The 17,950-nt window shown below is 43.7% G+C and overlaps 2 protein-coding genes across 3 annotated transcripts; both read right to left on the reverse strand.

Moving 5' to 3' along the window:
* Positions 1-1,419: 1,419 nt before the first annotated feature.
* Positions 1,420-9,458, reverse strand: utp3 (UTP3 small subunit processome component). 2 transcript variants are annotated; one of them, XM_055868168.1, is made up of 15 exons: positions 9,182-9,458; positions 8,767-8,854; positions 8,510-8,566; positions 8,358-8,414; positions 8,145-8,247; positions 7,952-8,020; positions 7,685-7,800; positions 5,850-5,990; positions 5,581-5,693; positions 5,399-5,495; positions 5,133-5,264; positions 4,672-4,811; positions 2,380-2,440; positions 1,986-2,093; positions 1,420-1,720 (listed from the first exon to the last, which is right to left on the reverse strand). In XM_055868168.1, the coding sequence occupies exons 1-15, from the start codon at positions 9,196-9,198 to the stop codon at positions 1,631-1,633; spliced, it is 1,389 nt and encodes a 462-aa protein (XP_055724143.1). In that variant the 5' UTR covers positions 9,199-9,458; the 3' UTR covers positions 1,420-1,630. The 2 variants fall into 2 exon arrangements, with proteins under 2 accessions (XP_055724143.1, XP_055724142.1); XM_055868167.1 differs by having other exon boundaries at positions 2,380-2,443.
* A 2,715-nt stretch (positions 9,459-12,173) lies between these two features.
* fam83e (family with sequence similarity 83 member E) lies at positions 12,174-17,076 on the reverse strand. The gene is given in 9 exon segments (XM_055870019.1): positions 12,174-12,580; positions 12,760-12,972; positions 13,133-13,379; positions 13,526-13,585; positions 14,250-14,461; positions 14,464-14,698; positions 14,792-14,916; positions 16,155-16,301; positions 16,615-17,076. Coding segments are annotated over 9 exon segments (1,899 nt in total). The 3' UTR covers positions 12,174-12,382.
* Between the last annotated feature and the right edge of the window lie 874 nt (positions 17,077-17,950).

Below are 17,950 nucleotides of genomic sequence, written 5' to 3' on the forward strand. Positions count from 1 at the left end.
CAAGAGCTCACCGGAGCAGAGTACGGGCACCTCAAATTTTCTACTGCTTGGCGCTCCTGCACCTCAATATAAACAGTACCGGAAACTACACTACCGTTCAAAAGTTTGGGGTCACTTAGAAAATGACCTTTTTTTGTCCATTAAAATAACATATTGATCGGAAATACATTGTAAATTACTATTGTAGCTGGAAACGTCTGATTTTTTAAATGGAATATCTACATAGGCGTAGAGACCCATTATCAGCAACCACCTGTGTTCCAATGGCACATTGTGGTAGCTAATCCAAGTTTATAATTTTTAAAGGCTAATTGATCATTAGAAAACCCTTTTGCAATCATGTTAGCACAGCTTAAAACTGTTGTCCTGATGAAAAAAGCAATAACTGGCCTTCTTTAGACTAGTTGAGTATCTTGAACGTCAGCATTTGTGGGTTCGATTACAGGCTCAAAATGGCCAGAAACAAAGAACTTTCTTCTGAAACTTGTCAGTCTATTTTTGTTCAGAGAAATGAAGGCTATTCCATGCAAGAAACTGAAGATCTCGTACAACGCTGTGTACTACTCTCTTCACAGAAAAGCGCAAACTGGCTCTAACCAGAATAGAAAGAGTGGGAGGCCCTGGGGGAACAACTGAGCAAGAGGACAAATACATTGTCTAGTTTGAGAAACACACCTGACAAGTCCTCAACTGGCAACTTCATTAAATAGTACCCGCAAAACACCAGCCTCAATGTCATCAGTGAAGAGGCGACTCCGGGGACGCTGGCCGTCTAGGCAGGGTGGCAAAGAAAAAGCCGTATCTCAGACTGGCCAATAACAAGAAAAGATTAAGCTGGGCAAAATAACACAGGCACTGGAACTCTGCCGAGAAGGCCAGCATCCCGGAGTCGCCTCTTCACTGTTGATATAGATATTCCATAAAAATAAAAGTTTCCAGCTACAGTAGTCATTAACAATGTATTTCTGATCAATTTGATGGGGGAAAAAAAGTGTTTTTCTTTCAAAACAAAGACATTTCTACGTGACCCCAAACTTTTGAACGGTAGTGTATGTGTTACTGCTCGACAAACAACCTCGGGCAATTAACAGCCTAACGACCAAACAATCGACCAGTTGACTAATTGGACCTGGCTACTTGTAGAACACTAATGTACGGGACAATCTCTGTGTACTAAACTGTTTAAAATCTGTCTGGAATTCATGCTTATCGAGTTTGGATCTTTCTTTTATCTGGCTTGGCTTTCACCCACCTAGTTCAGACATTCATGTGCATGAATAAGCAGGTTTCAGTACTGCCTAAAAAACAACATTACATAATGACAGCAAACCGATCCTTGAGCATCTTAACTTTCATACCATCTTGTCCGGAAGCAGATTACAACATGTGGTTTGTGGAATAATGCCAAATTAAGTTAGATTTGATTAAGAACAACTTTATTGCAGTTTCATTACAACAAAGCAGATTGACAGAGTAATGTCAGACAGTAGTACATCAGTAAAGTGACAGACTTGGGACATTAAACCTCAAATGTATGTTGGTATTACATTGTGCTGGAGAAATCACACAAATCACCTCCAGTCCACAGGGAACTGTTGACAGTCTTCCTTAAAGCAAACAGTTGGGTTGGTTACTTGAGTTTGACACTCTTTTTAACTCCAGCACGAATACCAGACAGCTCTCCACTGTATCTTGTCTCCTCACGACGGACTTCACGAACCTGGAATACATTAAATACTTTCATGTAGATTTGTTTGAAGAACTAGGAATTCCAACAACAGTCTTTTTGTAATTTGGCCCATAATTGACAAGTTAAATGATACAAGTTGTCAATGTTGCTTTCAAACACTGTATATAATATCATTATACAGCAATGGTTCTGAAAGATCTGCCTGAAGGTGTCAGTAATTCCTGATTGACTTATAGTCAATCATTCATAGGATTTGCATACACTGCAACTTCAAGTTTAAATGTAGTCTACAAACCTGTCCCTTTCTGCGGATCTTGGCTCGTCTGAACTTCTCTCTGTGTTTGACTCTGGGATTGCGGTCAATCTTCTTCCTCTTTGGTGTAAGCCCTTTGTTCTTGGCCATCTTCAGGAAGGATAGAGCAGCATGTGCTAATTAGACTAATGGTTTAAACTAGGTAGGGAATATAATACTCTTACATACAAAGTACAAGATTGATCTGAAGGCCATGATTTGATGTATTGTGAGAATGAATGCCTCATACTGTGCTTTGTACAATGAAAATGTGAACAAGAGACATGAACCAGTTCATATTGTACATGAAGGCTAAGATGTACAATAAATTGTGGCTGCTGTATACTTGAATGTGTGTGTCACTCATTTCTAATTCTCAGCGGGTGTTACACTGTACCTGGTAGGTAATGCGTCTCTTTGCATCTGGATCCACCTCGTCATCTCCTGCCTCCTCCAATCTGCTACGAGGAAATAGATCTACCATCAAACCCTACCCATCTCATTCCTACTCTTTGAACTTGAATAGAGTACCACAGTATGTCCTAATACCCATAAAACCCAATACCCGGTCAAACAGGGAAATAGTTAGAATTGTTTTTCCACCATTCATTTTACCCCATAGGGGATTTTAGAAACAGTCTTACAAAAAAAGATTGCCGTTTTGAAACTGCAGTAAAAGTGCAGTAACTGCAGTCGACTGGTATTTTGGACGCAGTAATTGCATACCACACTAACTGCAGCTACACTACTGCAGTAAAAAAATACTAATTTCAGATGCAGTGTACTGCACTCTGACTGCATTTTTTTTTAAGGGCACTTAAAATAAGGGCTGTATTTCGTGAAGGCTTACCTGGCGTGACATTTTGATAACCGTGTAAATCTCTTGGAAAAGTGACTTATCAATATATTCGCTTGTATTTACCCCCAACTAATATAATGCCAATTATCAGCTAAAAATAACTACAAATGCCATGATGATCTGGATGAGACTGACGAATCAAGGAAACCCTAAAAATCTCTGTGTTAACTATCTGTAAGCTAAAATGTAGTAATGAATAAATTGGCAACATTTCTTTAAATTGACAATTCTGTGAACGGTCTTGGGCAGGTTTTAGATTGACACAATACCTGTTAGCAAAGGTGTCAGCAGTAGCTTGCAGAGATAGTATTGCATAATGTCCTCAATCAACGAGCTGTATCAGGCCACAAGCAAATAAGAAAATGTTTCTTACAAAATATTATTTACACTAAGCCAAGGAACATGAGAATAAACACCTCCCTCTGCAATTGGATCCTGGACTTCCAGACCCCCCCCCCCAGGTGGTAAGGGTAGGCAACAACACATCTGCCACGCTGATCCTCAACACCGGGGATCCTCAGGTGTGCGTGCTTAGTCCCCCCCTGTACTCCCTGTTCACCCACAACTGTGTGGCCAAGCACAACTCCAACACCATCATTAAGTTTGCTGACGACACAACGGCGGTAGACCTGATCACAGAAAACGGTGAGACAGCCTATAGGGAGGAGGTCAGACACCCGGCAGTGTGGTGCCAGGACAACAACCTCTCCCTCAAGGTGAGCAAGACAAAGGAGCTGATCATAGACTACAGGAAAAGGAGGGCCGAACAGGCACCCATTAACATCGGCAGGGCAGAAGTGGAGCGGGTCGAGAGTTTCAAGTTCCTTGGTCTCCACATCCAAACTATCATGGTCCAAACACACCAAGACAGTTGTGAAGAGGGCACGACAACACCTTTTCCCCCTCAAGAGACTGAATAGATTTGACATGGGTTCCCAGATCCTCAAAAAATTCTACAGCTGCATCATCGAGAGCATCCTGACCGGTTGCCTCACCGCCTGGTATGGAAACTGCTCGGCATCTGACTGCAAGGCGCTACAGAGGGTAGGGCGTATGGCCCAATACGTCACCAGGGTCAAGCTACCTGACATCCAGCACCAAAAAAATGGTCAATGACTCCAGCCACCCTAGTCATAAGACTGTTCTCTCTGCTACCGCATGGCAAGCGTTACCGAAGCACCAAGTCTAGGTCCAAAAGGCTCCTTATTAACACCTTCTACCCCCAAGCCATAAGACTACTGAACAATTAATCAAAATGGCCATCCGGACTATTCACATTGACCACCCCCTTTGTTTTTACACTGCTGCTACTCGCTGTTTATTATCTATCCATAGTCACTTTACAAATTACCTCGACTAACCTGTACCGCACATTGACTCGGTACCGGTACCCCCTGTATATAGCCTCTTTATTGCCATGTAATTTTCTTGTGTTACTTTGATGATTGTTTTCACTTTGGTTTATTTAGTAAAACATTTAACTCTATTTCTTGAACTGCGTAGTTGGTTATGGGCTTGTAAGTAAGCATTTTACAGTAAGGTCTACACTTGTTGTATTCGGCGCATGTGACAACTAACATTTGATTAGATGTCTAATTTGATGCTAATTAGCATTTGCGAATCTGGGTTTAAATAAAAGTAACCTTGTCCGAAAGAGATTTATTTACACGGTTATCAAAACGTCACGCCAGAGGTGTTTCTAAAATCCCCTATGGGAAAAATGACAGGTGGGAAAATGATTGGAACCATTTCCCTGTTTGACCACTAGGTTTTATGGGTATTATGACACCTCCACTGTGGTGCTCTATAATGTCCTCGGGTAATACTCACCCTTCCTCAGCCTGCGGGTTCTTGCTCTTCCTCTTCAGTTTCAGCCGCTCCTCCACTCCTCTATAGAAGCGCAGAGCAGCCTCTTCATCCAAGTCAGAGTATGAGTCTTCAGATGATTCCGCCCCAGCCTCTTCAGATACCTGACAACATAGGGAGCAGTCCAGTTTAAAGGTAGACGCGGCAAAATGACATTGCCACGAGCAGCATCGCAGATATTGCGTTGAACGAGATGTAAGACTTCCCTCTCACACAGTATACGCGCACGGGTTCGCTTCACGCTGTTACAGTGTGGTAGCAACGCGACCAACACAGCGGAGAAGTTTAGCCTTGTGCTTCAACGCTCTAAGTTGTTGCAGAAATTGACCCAATACGTTTACTTTGTGCATCTACGTCCAAGTCCACCTTGAAGAATAGGCAACATCCACATCACCCAACGGACCAACATCCAACTCATTTCTCACCTTGACCTTCTTGTTGGTGATCTGCTTGCTGCTCTCTGACATTCTAGCGGACTTCTCCTTCTGGTCTGCAGAGAGCAGCTGGCGCAGCTGTGGGGCAAGCCGAGCGTCTACCTCACCCATCTCATTAATCAGCTGCAGGGACAGTCAGAGAACGCAATTAGTACAGGACACAATCAGAATCCTACCAACTACACAACAAGCACTGTGTACGTTCACTACATACAGTATATCTACAATTGGATCAAATCACAAATGCATCTACTCACATTTCTGTAAGTCAACAGTCTTTCAATCACAGGGTGGTTGTGTGCGGGAATACGCTTTGCTTTCAGGACCAGGTAGAAACTGATGTTTGTGCAGTAACTAAGGACAGAAATAACAATAAGCGAGTACATTCTCCTTGGCATTCTTTATGCAATTTATGTCACAAATAACATTCACACTTTACTTTAGATAAAGCTGCTGTTTGGTCTTCAGGTAGTTGGCACCCTTTCCTGGTGGCACCCGTCCATCGTTGACCATCTCCAGAAGAGGCTGTAGCTCATCCTTCAGCTCTGCCAACTGCACACAACACCATTGGCAAACAGCACGGCAGTACCACACAACACCACCATTAGTAACTAACACTTGTTACAGGCTCAATAACATTAAGTGTGGATTAGACTGTATGTTTATCCTGCTGCACATACAGTAGTAGTGATGTTGTGGTTATCACACCTTTGCCTTAAAGTCCTGAATGAGCTCCAGTAGCTCTGGTGACTCTTTCTTCAGCAGCTTCATCTTCTCCTTCTGGGACATCTGCTTCAGGTCCTTCACAATCCTCTCCTTCCCCACCTCCTGCTCCTCTACAGCAAACTCCTACACATACACAATGAGGACAACAGGAACATGTATTTATTTACTTCGATAGAGCTAGAGGCTCAAGCATGTACAGTTGAAGTCGGAAGTTTACATACACCTTAGCCAAACATATTTAAACTCCGTTTTTCACAATTCCTGACATTTAATCCTTGTAAAATTTACCTGTCTTAGGTCAGTTAGGATCACCACTTTATTTTAAGAACGTGAACTGTCAGAATAATAGTAGAGAGAATTATTTCTTTCAGCTTTTATTTCTTTCATCACATTCCCAGTGGGTCAGAAGTTTACATACACTTAATTGGTATTTGGTAGCATTGCCTTTAAATTGTTTAACTTGGGTCAAACGTTTCGGGTAGCCTTCCACAACAAGTTGGGTGAATTTTGTCCAATTCCTCCTGACAGAGCTAGTGTAACTGAGTCAGGTTTGTAGGCCTCCTTGCTCGCACACGCTTTTTTAGTTCTGCCCATACATTTTCTATAGGCTTGAGGTCAGGGCTTTGTGATGGCCTTGACTTTGTTGTCCTTAAGCCATTTTGCCACAACTTTGGAAGTATGCTTGGCGTCATTGTCCATTTGGAAGACCCATTTGCGACCAACCTTTAACTTCCTGACTGACGTCTTGAGATGTTGCTTCAATATATCCACATCATTTTCTGTCCTCATGATGCCATCTATTTTGTGAGGCGCAACAGTCCCTCCTGCAGCAAAGCACCCCCACAACATGATGCTGCCACCCCCGTGCTTCACGGTTGGGATGGTGTTCTTCAGCTTGCAAGCGTCCCCTTTTTCCACCAAACATAACGATGGTCATTATGGCCAAACAGTTCTATTTTTGTTTCATCAGACATTTCTCCAAAAAGTACGATCTTTGTCCCCATATGCAGTTGTAAACCGTAGTCTGGCATTTTTCTGGCGGTTTTGGAGCAGTGGTTTCTTCCTTGCTGAGCGGCCTTTCAGGTTATGTCGATATAGGACTCGTTTTACTGTGGATGTAGATATTTTTATACCCATTTCCTCCAGCATCTTCACAAGGTCCTTTGCTGTTGTTCTGGGATTGATTTGCACTTTTCGCACCAAAGTACATTCATCTCTAGGAGACAGAACACGTCTCCTTCCTGAGTGGTAAGAAGGCTGCGTGGTCCCATGGTGTTTATATTTGCGTACTATTGTTTGTACAGATGAACGTGGTACCTTCAGGCATTTGGAAATTGCTCCCAAGGATGAACCAGTCTGGTTCATGGGGTCTTGGCTGATTTCGTTTGATTTTCCCATGATGTCAAGTAAAGAGGCACTGAGTTTGAAGGTAGGCCTTGAAATACATCAACAAAAACACCTCCAATTGACTCAAATTATGTCAATTAGCCTATCAGAAGCTTCTAAAGCCAAGACACCATTTTCTGGAATTTTCCAAGCTGTTTAAGGGCACAGTCAAGTTAGTGTATGTAAACTTCTGACCCACTGGAATTGTGATACAGTGAAGTGAAAGTAAGTGAAATAATCTGTCTGTAAACAATTGTTGGAAAAATGAATTGTGTCATGCACAAATTAGATGTCCTAACCAACTTGCCAAAACTAAAAGTTTGTTAACAAGAAACTTGCAGAGTGGTTGAAAAACGAGTTTTAATGACTCCAACCTAAGTGCATGTAAACTTCCGACTTCAACTGTATACTTTGTTGCTGATAATGTATACCTGAAGGAGGTTAAGATCATAGTCCTCCTCGCTAAGATTGGCAGCCAATCGTCTCTGAATATTCTTAGCTTCTTCCTCTTCCTCATCTGCCTCTGCGTCTTGCTGAGATTTCCCCTCTGCAACAAACAAAAGAGTGAGTCGTTTCAAGGAAACAGCCTACGTCGAACAAACGTAACTACATCAGACAGATTTAAACATTCAGGAAACATAAAAGACTACAGGTAACGGGTCTCAATAATATGAATGAATAAAATGTGAAATACTCACTGGCAGCCACATAGTCAGAGTCATAGAACATCTTCTTCCTGTTTCCCCATGCCATATCATTGGGGAGACCTAGGAGAAAACAACCACAGTTAATATGTTCATTCAGCAAAATACACACGCAGGAAAAAACAGGTTTATAGTTAAGTGGGTACAAAAACTGCTACAGTAGGTTGACATTGGGCTGTATAATTACCATCCTCCTTCTTCCCCTCCAGATCACTGTCCATATCAGCCTCTTCTTCTTCCTCCTGCTCTTCATCCTCTGACTCAGTGAGGTCCAGAGCCATCACTTCCTCCTGCAAACCACACGATACTCATTGGCTCAATGTGACGTTTGCACGGGTAAGCCATTCAAGTTCTTCTCTATTAGATACTGTTCATCTGCAGTTGTTGGCCTTTGACTCACCTCGTCATCACCATCTTCCTGGTCACTGTCCATCTGAACACCACGTGCCAGAAGTTTCTATAGTGGCAAACATATGCAACATTAAGACTGAGTAGGGTTAAAATATTTCAGGTAAGAAGTTAACCTCTACAAATATATAGATGGAGACTCACCGAGATTTTGTCATCGTGGAACTCATCGACCTTGTCCTTCGTATACTGCGAGGATCTCTTAAAAAGATTGTACGTTGAAAGGAGGTTGAATGGAAACTTTCAAAATCGGTCTACAGCAACAATGACAACTCTTGGTCAAGTAAGGGACAAACTCCATAAGCATAGTTGACAATCAACATTGTGCAGATGTTGATAACATATGAAGTTAATCACACTTCTAGTCACACAGGCTTCTCCATAACATATATAGACTGTACCTTATCTGGGACAGGCATGTCCTTATATGCTTTAGGGTCATCTTCGTCAAATTGTACCGTCTTCTTCACCGGAGGGGCGCGTTTGGTTCTGAGTGGAGCAGGGGGTTAAAGTTGTCACAGCCAAGCCAGGACCCAGTTTTTCGAACGTAATCTATTTGGATTTCGCCTCTCGGATAGGATTAAATCCATAGATATGAATATAACGGACGAAACATGTACTTGAACGGTAACTCCCGTTCTATTCATATGCATTTAATCGTATTCGATAGGCGACATATAGATAACTTTTGAAAAACATTGCCCTGGACATCATAAAGACTACAATCTTGCCATCTCATAGGGCAATTTAAAGGTTAAATGTCTAGCATATTGAACTAAAGTTAACTGTTTATACAAAGACATCTAGCTAACGTACCTTAGTGCCCGAACCATGTTGAGAAGCTCAGTAGAGTAACGTTAGCTTACTAGCTATCTTACTAGTGGGATAACTGTTCTGTTGCCTAGAAATGTGATCTTCCAAACATAAATATGACAGGCATAATTAAAGTCCTCGGTAAAAAAAAAAAAAGCTGTCTATTCTGGTGACTCAACAAACGTTATATTGACAAATAATTGTTTGCAATTCCTAGCAGCATCGCATTTTTTATTTTCTTTCCACGTGCTTCCGGATTGTTTTCCTACTCTTCTTCGGTGGGGTTTATAAACGGTTGCCAATCCAACGGTATCAAAGATGTTCTAGTGAGACGTTATGGTGCGTTACCGCCACCTATTGTACTGGAGTGTGGGCCAGAGACAGAGAAAACGAAATCCTTCCTGCCAGCCCCATTGCTCTTAAAAAATATATAACAAAATATTTGAAACTATATTTAATGAAGTTCCACTCAATATACTCTTTGAACTAATTTCCTGTATCCACTTCTCCCTCAAACTAGATGTCAGCCTCTCTCTTTCCCTCCAATACTCCCCACACTGTAGCAATACATGCTCCCCTGTCTCTGTTTCCTGTCAATAATCACACTTTCCTGTTGGATGCTTTTTTCATATTTAAAGTCTTATTCAACCGGCTGTGTCCCACCCTTAATCTACTGGCTGTGTCCCACCCTTAATCTACTGGCTGTGGTCCATCCTTAATCTACTGGCTGTGTCCCACCCTTAATCTACTGGCTGTGTCCCACCCTTAATCTACTGGCTGTGTCCCACCCTTAATCTACTGGCTGTGTCCCACCCTTAATCTTGTAAAAATAGCCTCCTCTCTTCTGTCCCTTCCTGCCGTCCTCCTCTCCCTGACTTTCCTCTGTACTTGAAATAAATGCCTGCCCTTATTATCTCTATTCCACTGCTCCTGCCATCTCTACACCATCACTGTCCATATCAGGCTTTTTGCCTCTGCCTTTCTCATTAAAACTACAACATCAACATACCCACTACTAAGTGCTTGTTTAGCCAGTATATCAGCTGCCTCATTCCCCTCCACCCCCACACGGGCTGGGACCCAAGTAAAGCTTGTCTGTATGCCCATCTGTCTAATCCTGCCATGGGTTTGTAGCACTTCATACAGCAGGTCTTGTCTGCTACGTGACCTAAAGGACTGGAGACTCATCAACACTGCACATGAATTAGAGCAAGTAACTACATCCTTCACCCACTGCAAGGCCAACAGAATGGCCATCAGCTCCGCTGTATATACAGCCAGATGATCTGTAATACGTTTTCTGACTGCCAACCCACATTCCTGCACTACAAATCCTGACCCAGTACGTCTTGTCCTTGGATCTTTTGAAATATTGTGTAAATGGCCACAAAATCCTGATACACAGTATGCAGACGTCTCTTAAATAAATCAGATGGATCAACACCCTCCCTTTCTGTCCCTAGTCTCTCCAACACTTCTAGATCAACTACTGGAGGCGGGAGTAGCCATGGTGGATTTACAGGAATAGCTACATTTGGACAAAACTCCCTTCCATACAGTCCCATTTCCTTCACCTGGGTATTACCCACCCAGCTAAAGCGTTCTGTCTTCGCTTGTGTTCCCAGCATGCCTGTAAAATCCCTTTCGCAGGATGAGACACCCCATGTCCCTGTAGGTTGACCCAATAATTCATTACCAGCTGCTGTCTCCTAATCTGCAATGGCATATTGTCCATCTCCACCTGTAGCAGCCACTGGGGAGGTCCGAAACGCCCCACTACATATTCTGAGTCCTTGCCCCTGTATGACATCTAGCCTTTCCAATGATGGCTGCCGAACAAGATGCTATACTGCTTTAGTCTATTACAGATCAGATCAATGAAACATACATGGTTCTCAATGAGGAACACCCAGCCCCCCACTCCTTCCCCGTCAGATCGGATCAATGCAACATACATAGTCCTCAATGAGGAACGCCCAGCCCCCCACTCCTTCCCCGTCAGATCAGATCAATGCAACATACATGGTCCTCAATGAGGAACGCCCAGCCCCCCACTCCTTCCCCGTCAGATCAGATCAATGCAACATACATGGTTCTCAATGAGGAACACCCAGCCCCCCACTCCTTCCCCGTCAGATCGGATCAATGCAATATACATGGTCCTCAATGAGGAACACCCAGCCCCCCACTCCTTCCCCGTCAGATCGGATCAATGCAACATACATAGTCCTCAATGAGGAACGCCCAGCCCCCCACTCCTTCCCCGTCAGACAGCGCATCACATGTAGCACCTTCTTGCTATTTCCCACCACTCTCTCAATGTGTTCTGCCCAGGTCAGTCTAGTGTCAAAGTTTACCCCAAGGAACCTGAAGGCCCCCACCCTCTCCAAGTTTCTTTCATATAACCTCAAGCATACCTCATCTCCCACCTTCCTCCCGGTAAAAAACCCTGTCTGAGTTTTCTCTACAGAGAACCTGAATCCCCACATTGTGGATATCATGAACATACTCGTAATACTACTGCCATCTAGCGACTGAACCAGAATATGACCATTTGGCTGAAAGGGATATATATACTATGGAAAATATGATTTTTTTTGTCTTCCCTGGACTATAAAATATAGTGTATTTGCGAGGACAGAGACATAGTTAATCATGATAATAAACAAAATATCATAGGATTGAAAGTTATATTAAATAGATCAACCTGTGTGAATTAACATTATGAAAGGTTATTTTATTCAGTTTGACATATATCATGAAAAAGAGTCCTAATCCAATATTCCATAAGAAACAAAGGAATATGTCAAGAAGTCTATTGTTCTAGTCGAAGACCTGTATGTATACATTTGTGTGGGGCCTGAAACCATGAATACTGTGGCTGTTTAGATTTGTTCTGCTGAGCATTTTACCATCTTGTAGGACCTACAAAGTCGGTATTATGAGAGATGATCAACTGAGTTTACATTTGTCACATCCATTACATTATATTACAATACATTACAATACATTTCAAACTGCTGTCATTAACAGATGGCTTCCCTGCTTCATCTTCCAGGTAAATACAGTAACCATTTTCACTGAAGTTGCACATCCAGTTTGTCCGTGTGATTCAACACTAGACTCTGCTCTCAATGCAGCTACCACTGTCTGTGTCATTCGCATAGTGACATTTCCCCGTTCTCTTCCATCCTTTTCACTCAATCACTTTCTATCCTCCTTCCCTAGATCCCAGTCACTCGGTGGCCTTCTCCAGTCCCTCTGGAGTCCAACGCTGCCACTGCGAGGCCTGGTGGTAGGAGGCAGAAAGGTTTTGGGAGGCCTAAGGATCCCCGTTTTAAACTCATCATTCCTCTTCCTCATCAGGGCGAAGGCTGGGGTCATCCGAAAAGGGTCAAAGTACTGTCAGAAAAAGAGAAAACCAAGGAATGTCTCAGTAGATGGTCTCTATTTTTATCTTGCTCACACACGGGGAAAGGAACACACACGCATACATATATACATACATACATGCATACATACATACATACATACATATACACAGTGAGGGTGTGACATAAATCATAAATCCTTACACTTACACTGGCTTGTGGCACTGATGGTCCCTTCTCTTTAAAGCCTGGGTCTGTATGCATCACACTCAGGCCCATCATGGAACTGCTGAGTTCTGACACGATGGTCTTAGCACCCCTCCTTAGCTGGGTTGAAGAGCTCTGATGAGGCTGCAGCCTCCTCATGATGTCACTCAAAGAGCTGAAGCTTTCCCTTTGAGGCACCTTCAATATCAGAGGTCTCTGCACGAGAGAAAGGCAAACCTTCACTGTCCATACTCTGTCCTTGAACATCTAACAGTATTGGATTTTATTGTACTCCAAATGATACAGAATCGTCGTTCCATACAGGATGAATCAGTAGCAGTTGGACTGTGTGTATATTTATAAACCAGAGACTCACCCTAGATGTAGAGGGGCTATCAGCACCAGAGTTGACTCTAGATTCAGTTGCCTCTGTGCCTAACTCCTCTGCCATAACATCTTCCCTTCTAGTTGAACGATCTCCTCTCTCTCTGGAGGGAAAGCCCACAGCTTCTTCTCGTGGGCCTGTCTCCATTTTGTTTTGGCTGGGCCACACAGACTCTTTCTCATCAACCCCAGAGCTCCTCTGTTTGGAGAGGTGTATGCCATATGTTTTGGGTTGTATCCTTCAAGCGAAAAATTACATTTTTGTACTATTTACTGACAAAGTATGGCTAGGTTTACTATGGTAATGTACCCATTTAATGAATTTGAGTTCTGAAAGTTAATTCACAATCACAATTATAGTCACAATTATCACAGCGTTACACACCTGTGTTGGGTTTCTGTTTCAGTGGATGGCTGGTTCTCTTCCTGAGAGGGTAAAGCTCCACTGCGAAATAATCCGAAACCAGACAGGTGTTATAACATTACTACTCATGTATTGTGGAGAGTTATTCTTATGTAAACTCATTATCTTCTTAAGGATGCCATAACATTGCAAACTGAGCACATATGAGTCTCATATTTCCCAAGTGGACTCACTTAAAAGTCGTTTGATTATCCAGCTGAATTTCGGTCTCCAAATTGATATTGTTGGCCCGTATTCTGTAACGTGAAAAGAACAAAAAGACCTCAGCACCGATCATACAGAAACTGCTGCCGTCCCCACAAGATAAAAGTATTACAGATAAGGTGATACAGAGACAAAATACAACCAAGACAGTGGCTCACAGTACATACAATCACACATTACATGCTTTCTATGACCGGCTTCATATGTTCTAGGTTTCTACACCCCTAAGCTCACAATAATATGGGTCTGCGTTGACACAAGGGCTATGTTTGCACCTGTTGACGTATGTTTAGAAGGGAATGAAAGGTAAATGGTCAAACCTGAGTGCGTGAAACTGACTTTGTGTACACTTTAGAGCCGTGTACGCTCTTATCAAAAACCTTTCACTGGTTTCAAATGGTTAGGAAATCTGGCCTTCTGTGGCATAAAAACAGGTATGGAAATCACATTGTGGCAACACCTCTGGTTTCATCACACATACCTCCCCTCATATACATGCGTAGTTGTGAGGTGATCAACGTCCTTCAGACAAAACTCCTCCCCAAAAGGTGGCTTTTTGTTCACTGCTGTAAAATGTTGCAATGGTTCCTCCATGTTCATATTCATGTCCATGGGTTCACCTTGTTGATTGACAGGACTTCCTCTGTGGATGACGCCCAGGGCCTCCCAATCCAGGGTGTAGTCTGCAGGGGGGGAGGAGTGGGGCTGTTGATAGGCTCCATGGGGAAATACTTGGGCCGGTTGTTGAGGTCCAGGAGCACTGAGTGGTGATGGGGCTCGTCTATTGGGGCTTTGGCGGTCTTCCATGTGTCTGGAACTGGAAGTGAGGCTGCAAAGAGGATCCGGAACTCTCGGTCGAAGGATTCCACCACCGGGCCACTCAGCACCGTCACCAGCTGCCGATGCAGGTGGGCGTCTGACCATGTGAAGCTAGTGAACACAATAACAAGCTGTTATTTAATGTCAGAGGGTAGCTGAGTATGTAATACGTTAGAACCAGTGGAAATCACCTAGATGCTTTACCTGTAGCTGCCATTAACCACTGTCTCCAAATCCACCAGGAGGAAGTTGTCCTTCAATTCCCCCATCACTATCTTTCCCTCCCGCGAACAGAAGGTCTTTCCTCCAAGAACACGAACCTGTATATTCTGTGAAGTGCAGAATACATGGAAATCAACTTTATTTCAACCCTGTCGATTCAGACATAGACTTTGAATTTACTTAAATTCTGCCAGAATATACAGTATACATCAAATCAAACTTTATTTGTCACATATGCTGAATACAACAAGTGTAGACCTTACTGTGAAATGCTAACTTACAAGCCCTTAACCAACAATGCAGTTTTAAGAAAAAATACATAAAAAAAGTAAGAAATAAATGTAACAAATAATTCAAGAGCAGCAGTAAAATAACAATAGCGAGGCTACAGGGGGTACCGGTACAGAGTCAGTGTGCGGGTGCACCAGTTAGTCGAGGTAATTGAGGTAATATGTAGAAGCTGTGTAGAAGCTGGACCTAGACTTGGCGCTCCGGTACCGCTTGCTGTGCGGTAGCAGAGAGAACAGGCTATGACTAGGGTGGCTGGAGTCTTTAACAATTTTTAGGGCCTTCCTCTGACACTGCCTCGTATAGAGGTCATGGATGGCAGGAAACTTGGCCCCAGTGATGTACTAGGCCATACGCACTACCCTCTGTAGTGCCTTGCGGTCGGAGGCAGAGTAGTTGCCATACCAGGCGGTGATGCAACCTGTCAGGATACTCTCTATGGTGCAGCTATAAAACCTTTTGAGGATCTGAGGACCCATGCCAAATCTTTTAAGTCTCCTGAGGGGGAATAGGTTTTGTTGTGCCCTTTTCATGACTGTCTTGGTGTGCTTGGACCATGTTAACTTGTTGGTGATGTGGACGCCAAGGAACTTGAAGCTGCTCCACTACAGCCCCATCGATGAGAATGGGTGTGTGCTCGGTCCTCCTTTTCCTGTAGTCCACAATAATATCCTTTGTCTTGTATATCATTACCACAGACGTGACCTTAGCCACACCAAGAGATGCACAGACTGACACAGTAAATGCAGAACAACCTGTTCAGTTGTGTTGCTTCACCCAGATACATTCCACAAATGGCAAAAAAAGGAGTTACCAGAGACTAGTCAGCCTGGGTGTGCATCAGCTTCTAAAGAGCCAGATGTCAGGTTAATGACTCCCCTCTCAGACAGCTCGTACTGCTCTTATGCAACCCGATGCACTGTGACAAAGATTATTAATATGTTGAGCTGTTGTTTTGGTACTGTGTGAATTAACAAGGTATGTGGGATTGGCTAAGTGGTATGAATGAGAAGTCAGAAGTCAGAGTTTGTAGTCCTTATATGGTGTAGTTACTCACCGGATGCCTCAGCCTGTGATGGGGGAGGTTCTCCTGGCTGGATCTCTGGTTCAGGATGATGTAAACAGGGACTCCCCGTGAAGCGATAGTGCGTAGATCCCCAATCACAGTGCTATCTGTCAGTCTGTCTGTCACCATGGCAATAACCTGTACAGCAGACACTCTGTCAGAGGAATATTAATATGTGACAGGGTGGATATTCCTCCCTGACCAGGTCGCAAACCCTAACACAACACACTGAAGAAGCACCATCAACAATACTGACTCAGCAAAGAAAAGGCATTTCTGGATCCGGCTTGACAGCACCTCTAGGTCTCAGTAAGGCAGTAGCGATGAACTCAGCCATCCGCTACAAATAATCGTCATTCAATCAATATTTTTACTGATGTGCAAAGTGCATGTAGGCCTGATTATATTGTTGTGCCTTCAAAGTATATCATCAACAATCATTCAGACATACCTTGCTAGCCCCCTGCAGGAGTCTTCTGATGATCTCTCTGACAGGAGGTTGTTCATCTGCAGGTGGGCTGGTATAGACCACGGCACGTCCCATTCCCACCCAGGTGGCCCCCTCAGGCCAGCCCAGCTCCAGGCAAGGTGCAGGGGTGTCTGAGTGGGTGGGGAAGTACCTGGCGGAGAAGTCTTGCACACCTGAGCTGCCACCCTCCTCAGCCCCCTCCAACTCCTCATAGCTGCTATGGTAGTCCTTGACCCTGCCACTGATCTGGTTCACCTCCTCTGGGGAGAGGAAGGGGACGAGGTGCTCTGCACTCAGCGTGGTGTAGAAGGCCTCGGGGCCCGCACTCAGCAGGCGTTCTAGCGCATAGCGCTCCCTCTCGCAGTGAAGGTACTCCGGGCTGGACTCAGACACCGGCAGAAATATCATGTCTTTATTCAGACTCTGTTCCTGGGAGTTTGACATGGCCGTACAGTATGTAGCCTCCTCGGTCTTTGGGAATGAGGACTGTCTTTTGAACTTTGTGGGGGGGGGGGGGGGGTTAGTACACCCCCACCTACAAGCACTACTAGGGCAGCACAGGTCCAGCCAAAGTCATGACACCAATTAAACTAGCTAGTAACGATATGCTAATTGTTACTGGAAAAGTGTGTGCGGTAGAAGTCTCCTTTTCAATACCTCTGTTTCCTCTGAGAGAAACGCAGTCACCAATGAATCTTGATTCTCGCATTAGATCTCATTGAAAGCATTGTCCAGAATCAGTTAAATAAGGTAATTTCCACAAACAGCTTGGCCTGTGACACAGATATATCTTCAAGGGAACGATCTTGAAAACAGAGGCAAAAAAAGTTCCCAGCCTTTCACAAACATGTCACAAGTCCTTGTTGACGTAAGGAACAAATAGCTCTGAGTGAGTTATGATATATAATCACTAAAGAGATCATAACCACTAAAAACAATGAAATAATGATAGTGACGATAGAAAAGGACAACTCACCCTTCACACTCAAACTTCATGCCCTAAAATATGACTGATTACCTCCAACTTTTAACAGATTCTCTTATCTTCCTCCTCCCCCTCTCGTACAACTCCTCCCTCGCACTCACCTTCCTCCTCTCTCTCTGCTTGCGTTGCCTCTCTCTCTGCTCGCGTTGCCTCTCGCTCTGCTCGCGTTGCCTCTCTCTCTGCTCACGTTGCCTCTCTCTCTCTGCTCCAAGCGTTCTGCTCTGCTGACAGATCCTTTGTCACGCCCTGACCTTAGAGTTCCTTTTTATGTCTCTATTTTGCTTGGTCAGGGCGTGAGTTGGGGTGGGCATTCTATGTTTTGTTCTGTGTGTT

Source organism: Salvelinus fontinalis, chromosome 18 (genome assembly GCF_029448725.1).
Source record: "Salvelinus fontinalis isolate EN_2023a chromosome 18, ASM2944872v1, whole genome shotgun sequence".
In the NCBI taxonomy this organism is placed as follows: domain Eukaryota; kingdom Metazoa; phylum Chordata; class Actinopteri; order Salmoniformes; family Salmonidae; genus Salvelinus; species Salvelinus fontinalis.

What these genes read in the sequence shown, in the direction of transcription:
- utp3 (XM_055868167.1), bottom strand. An exon ending in CTCTGACTATGTGGCTGCCA is followed by an intron (nt 7,801 to 7,951) that starts GTGAGTATTTCA and finishes TGTTTGTTGCAG; the next exon opens with AGGGGAAATCTCAGCAAGAC. An exon ending in ATGATCTTAACCTCCTTCAG is followed by an intron (nt 5,991 to 7,684) that starts GTATACATTATC and finishes GTGTATGTGTAG; the next exon opens with GAGTTTGCTGTAGAGGAGCA.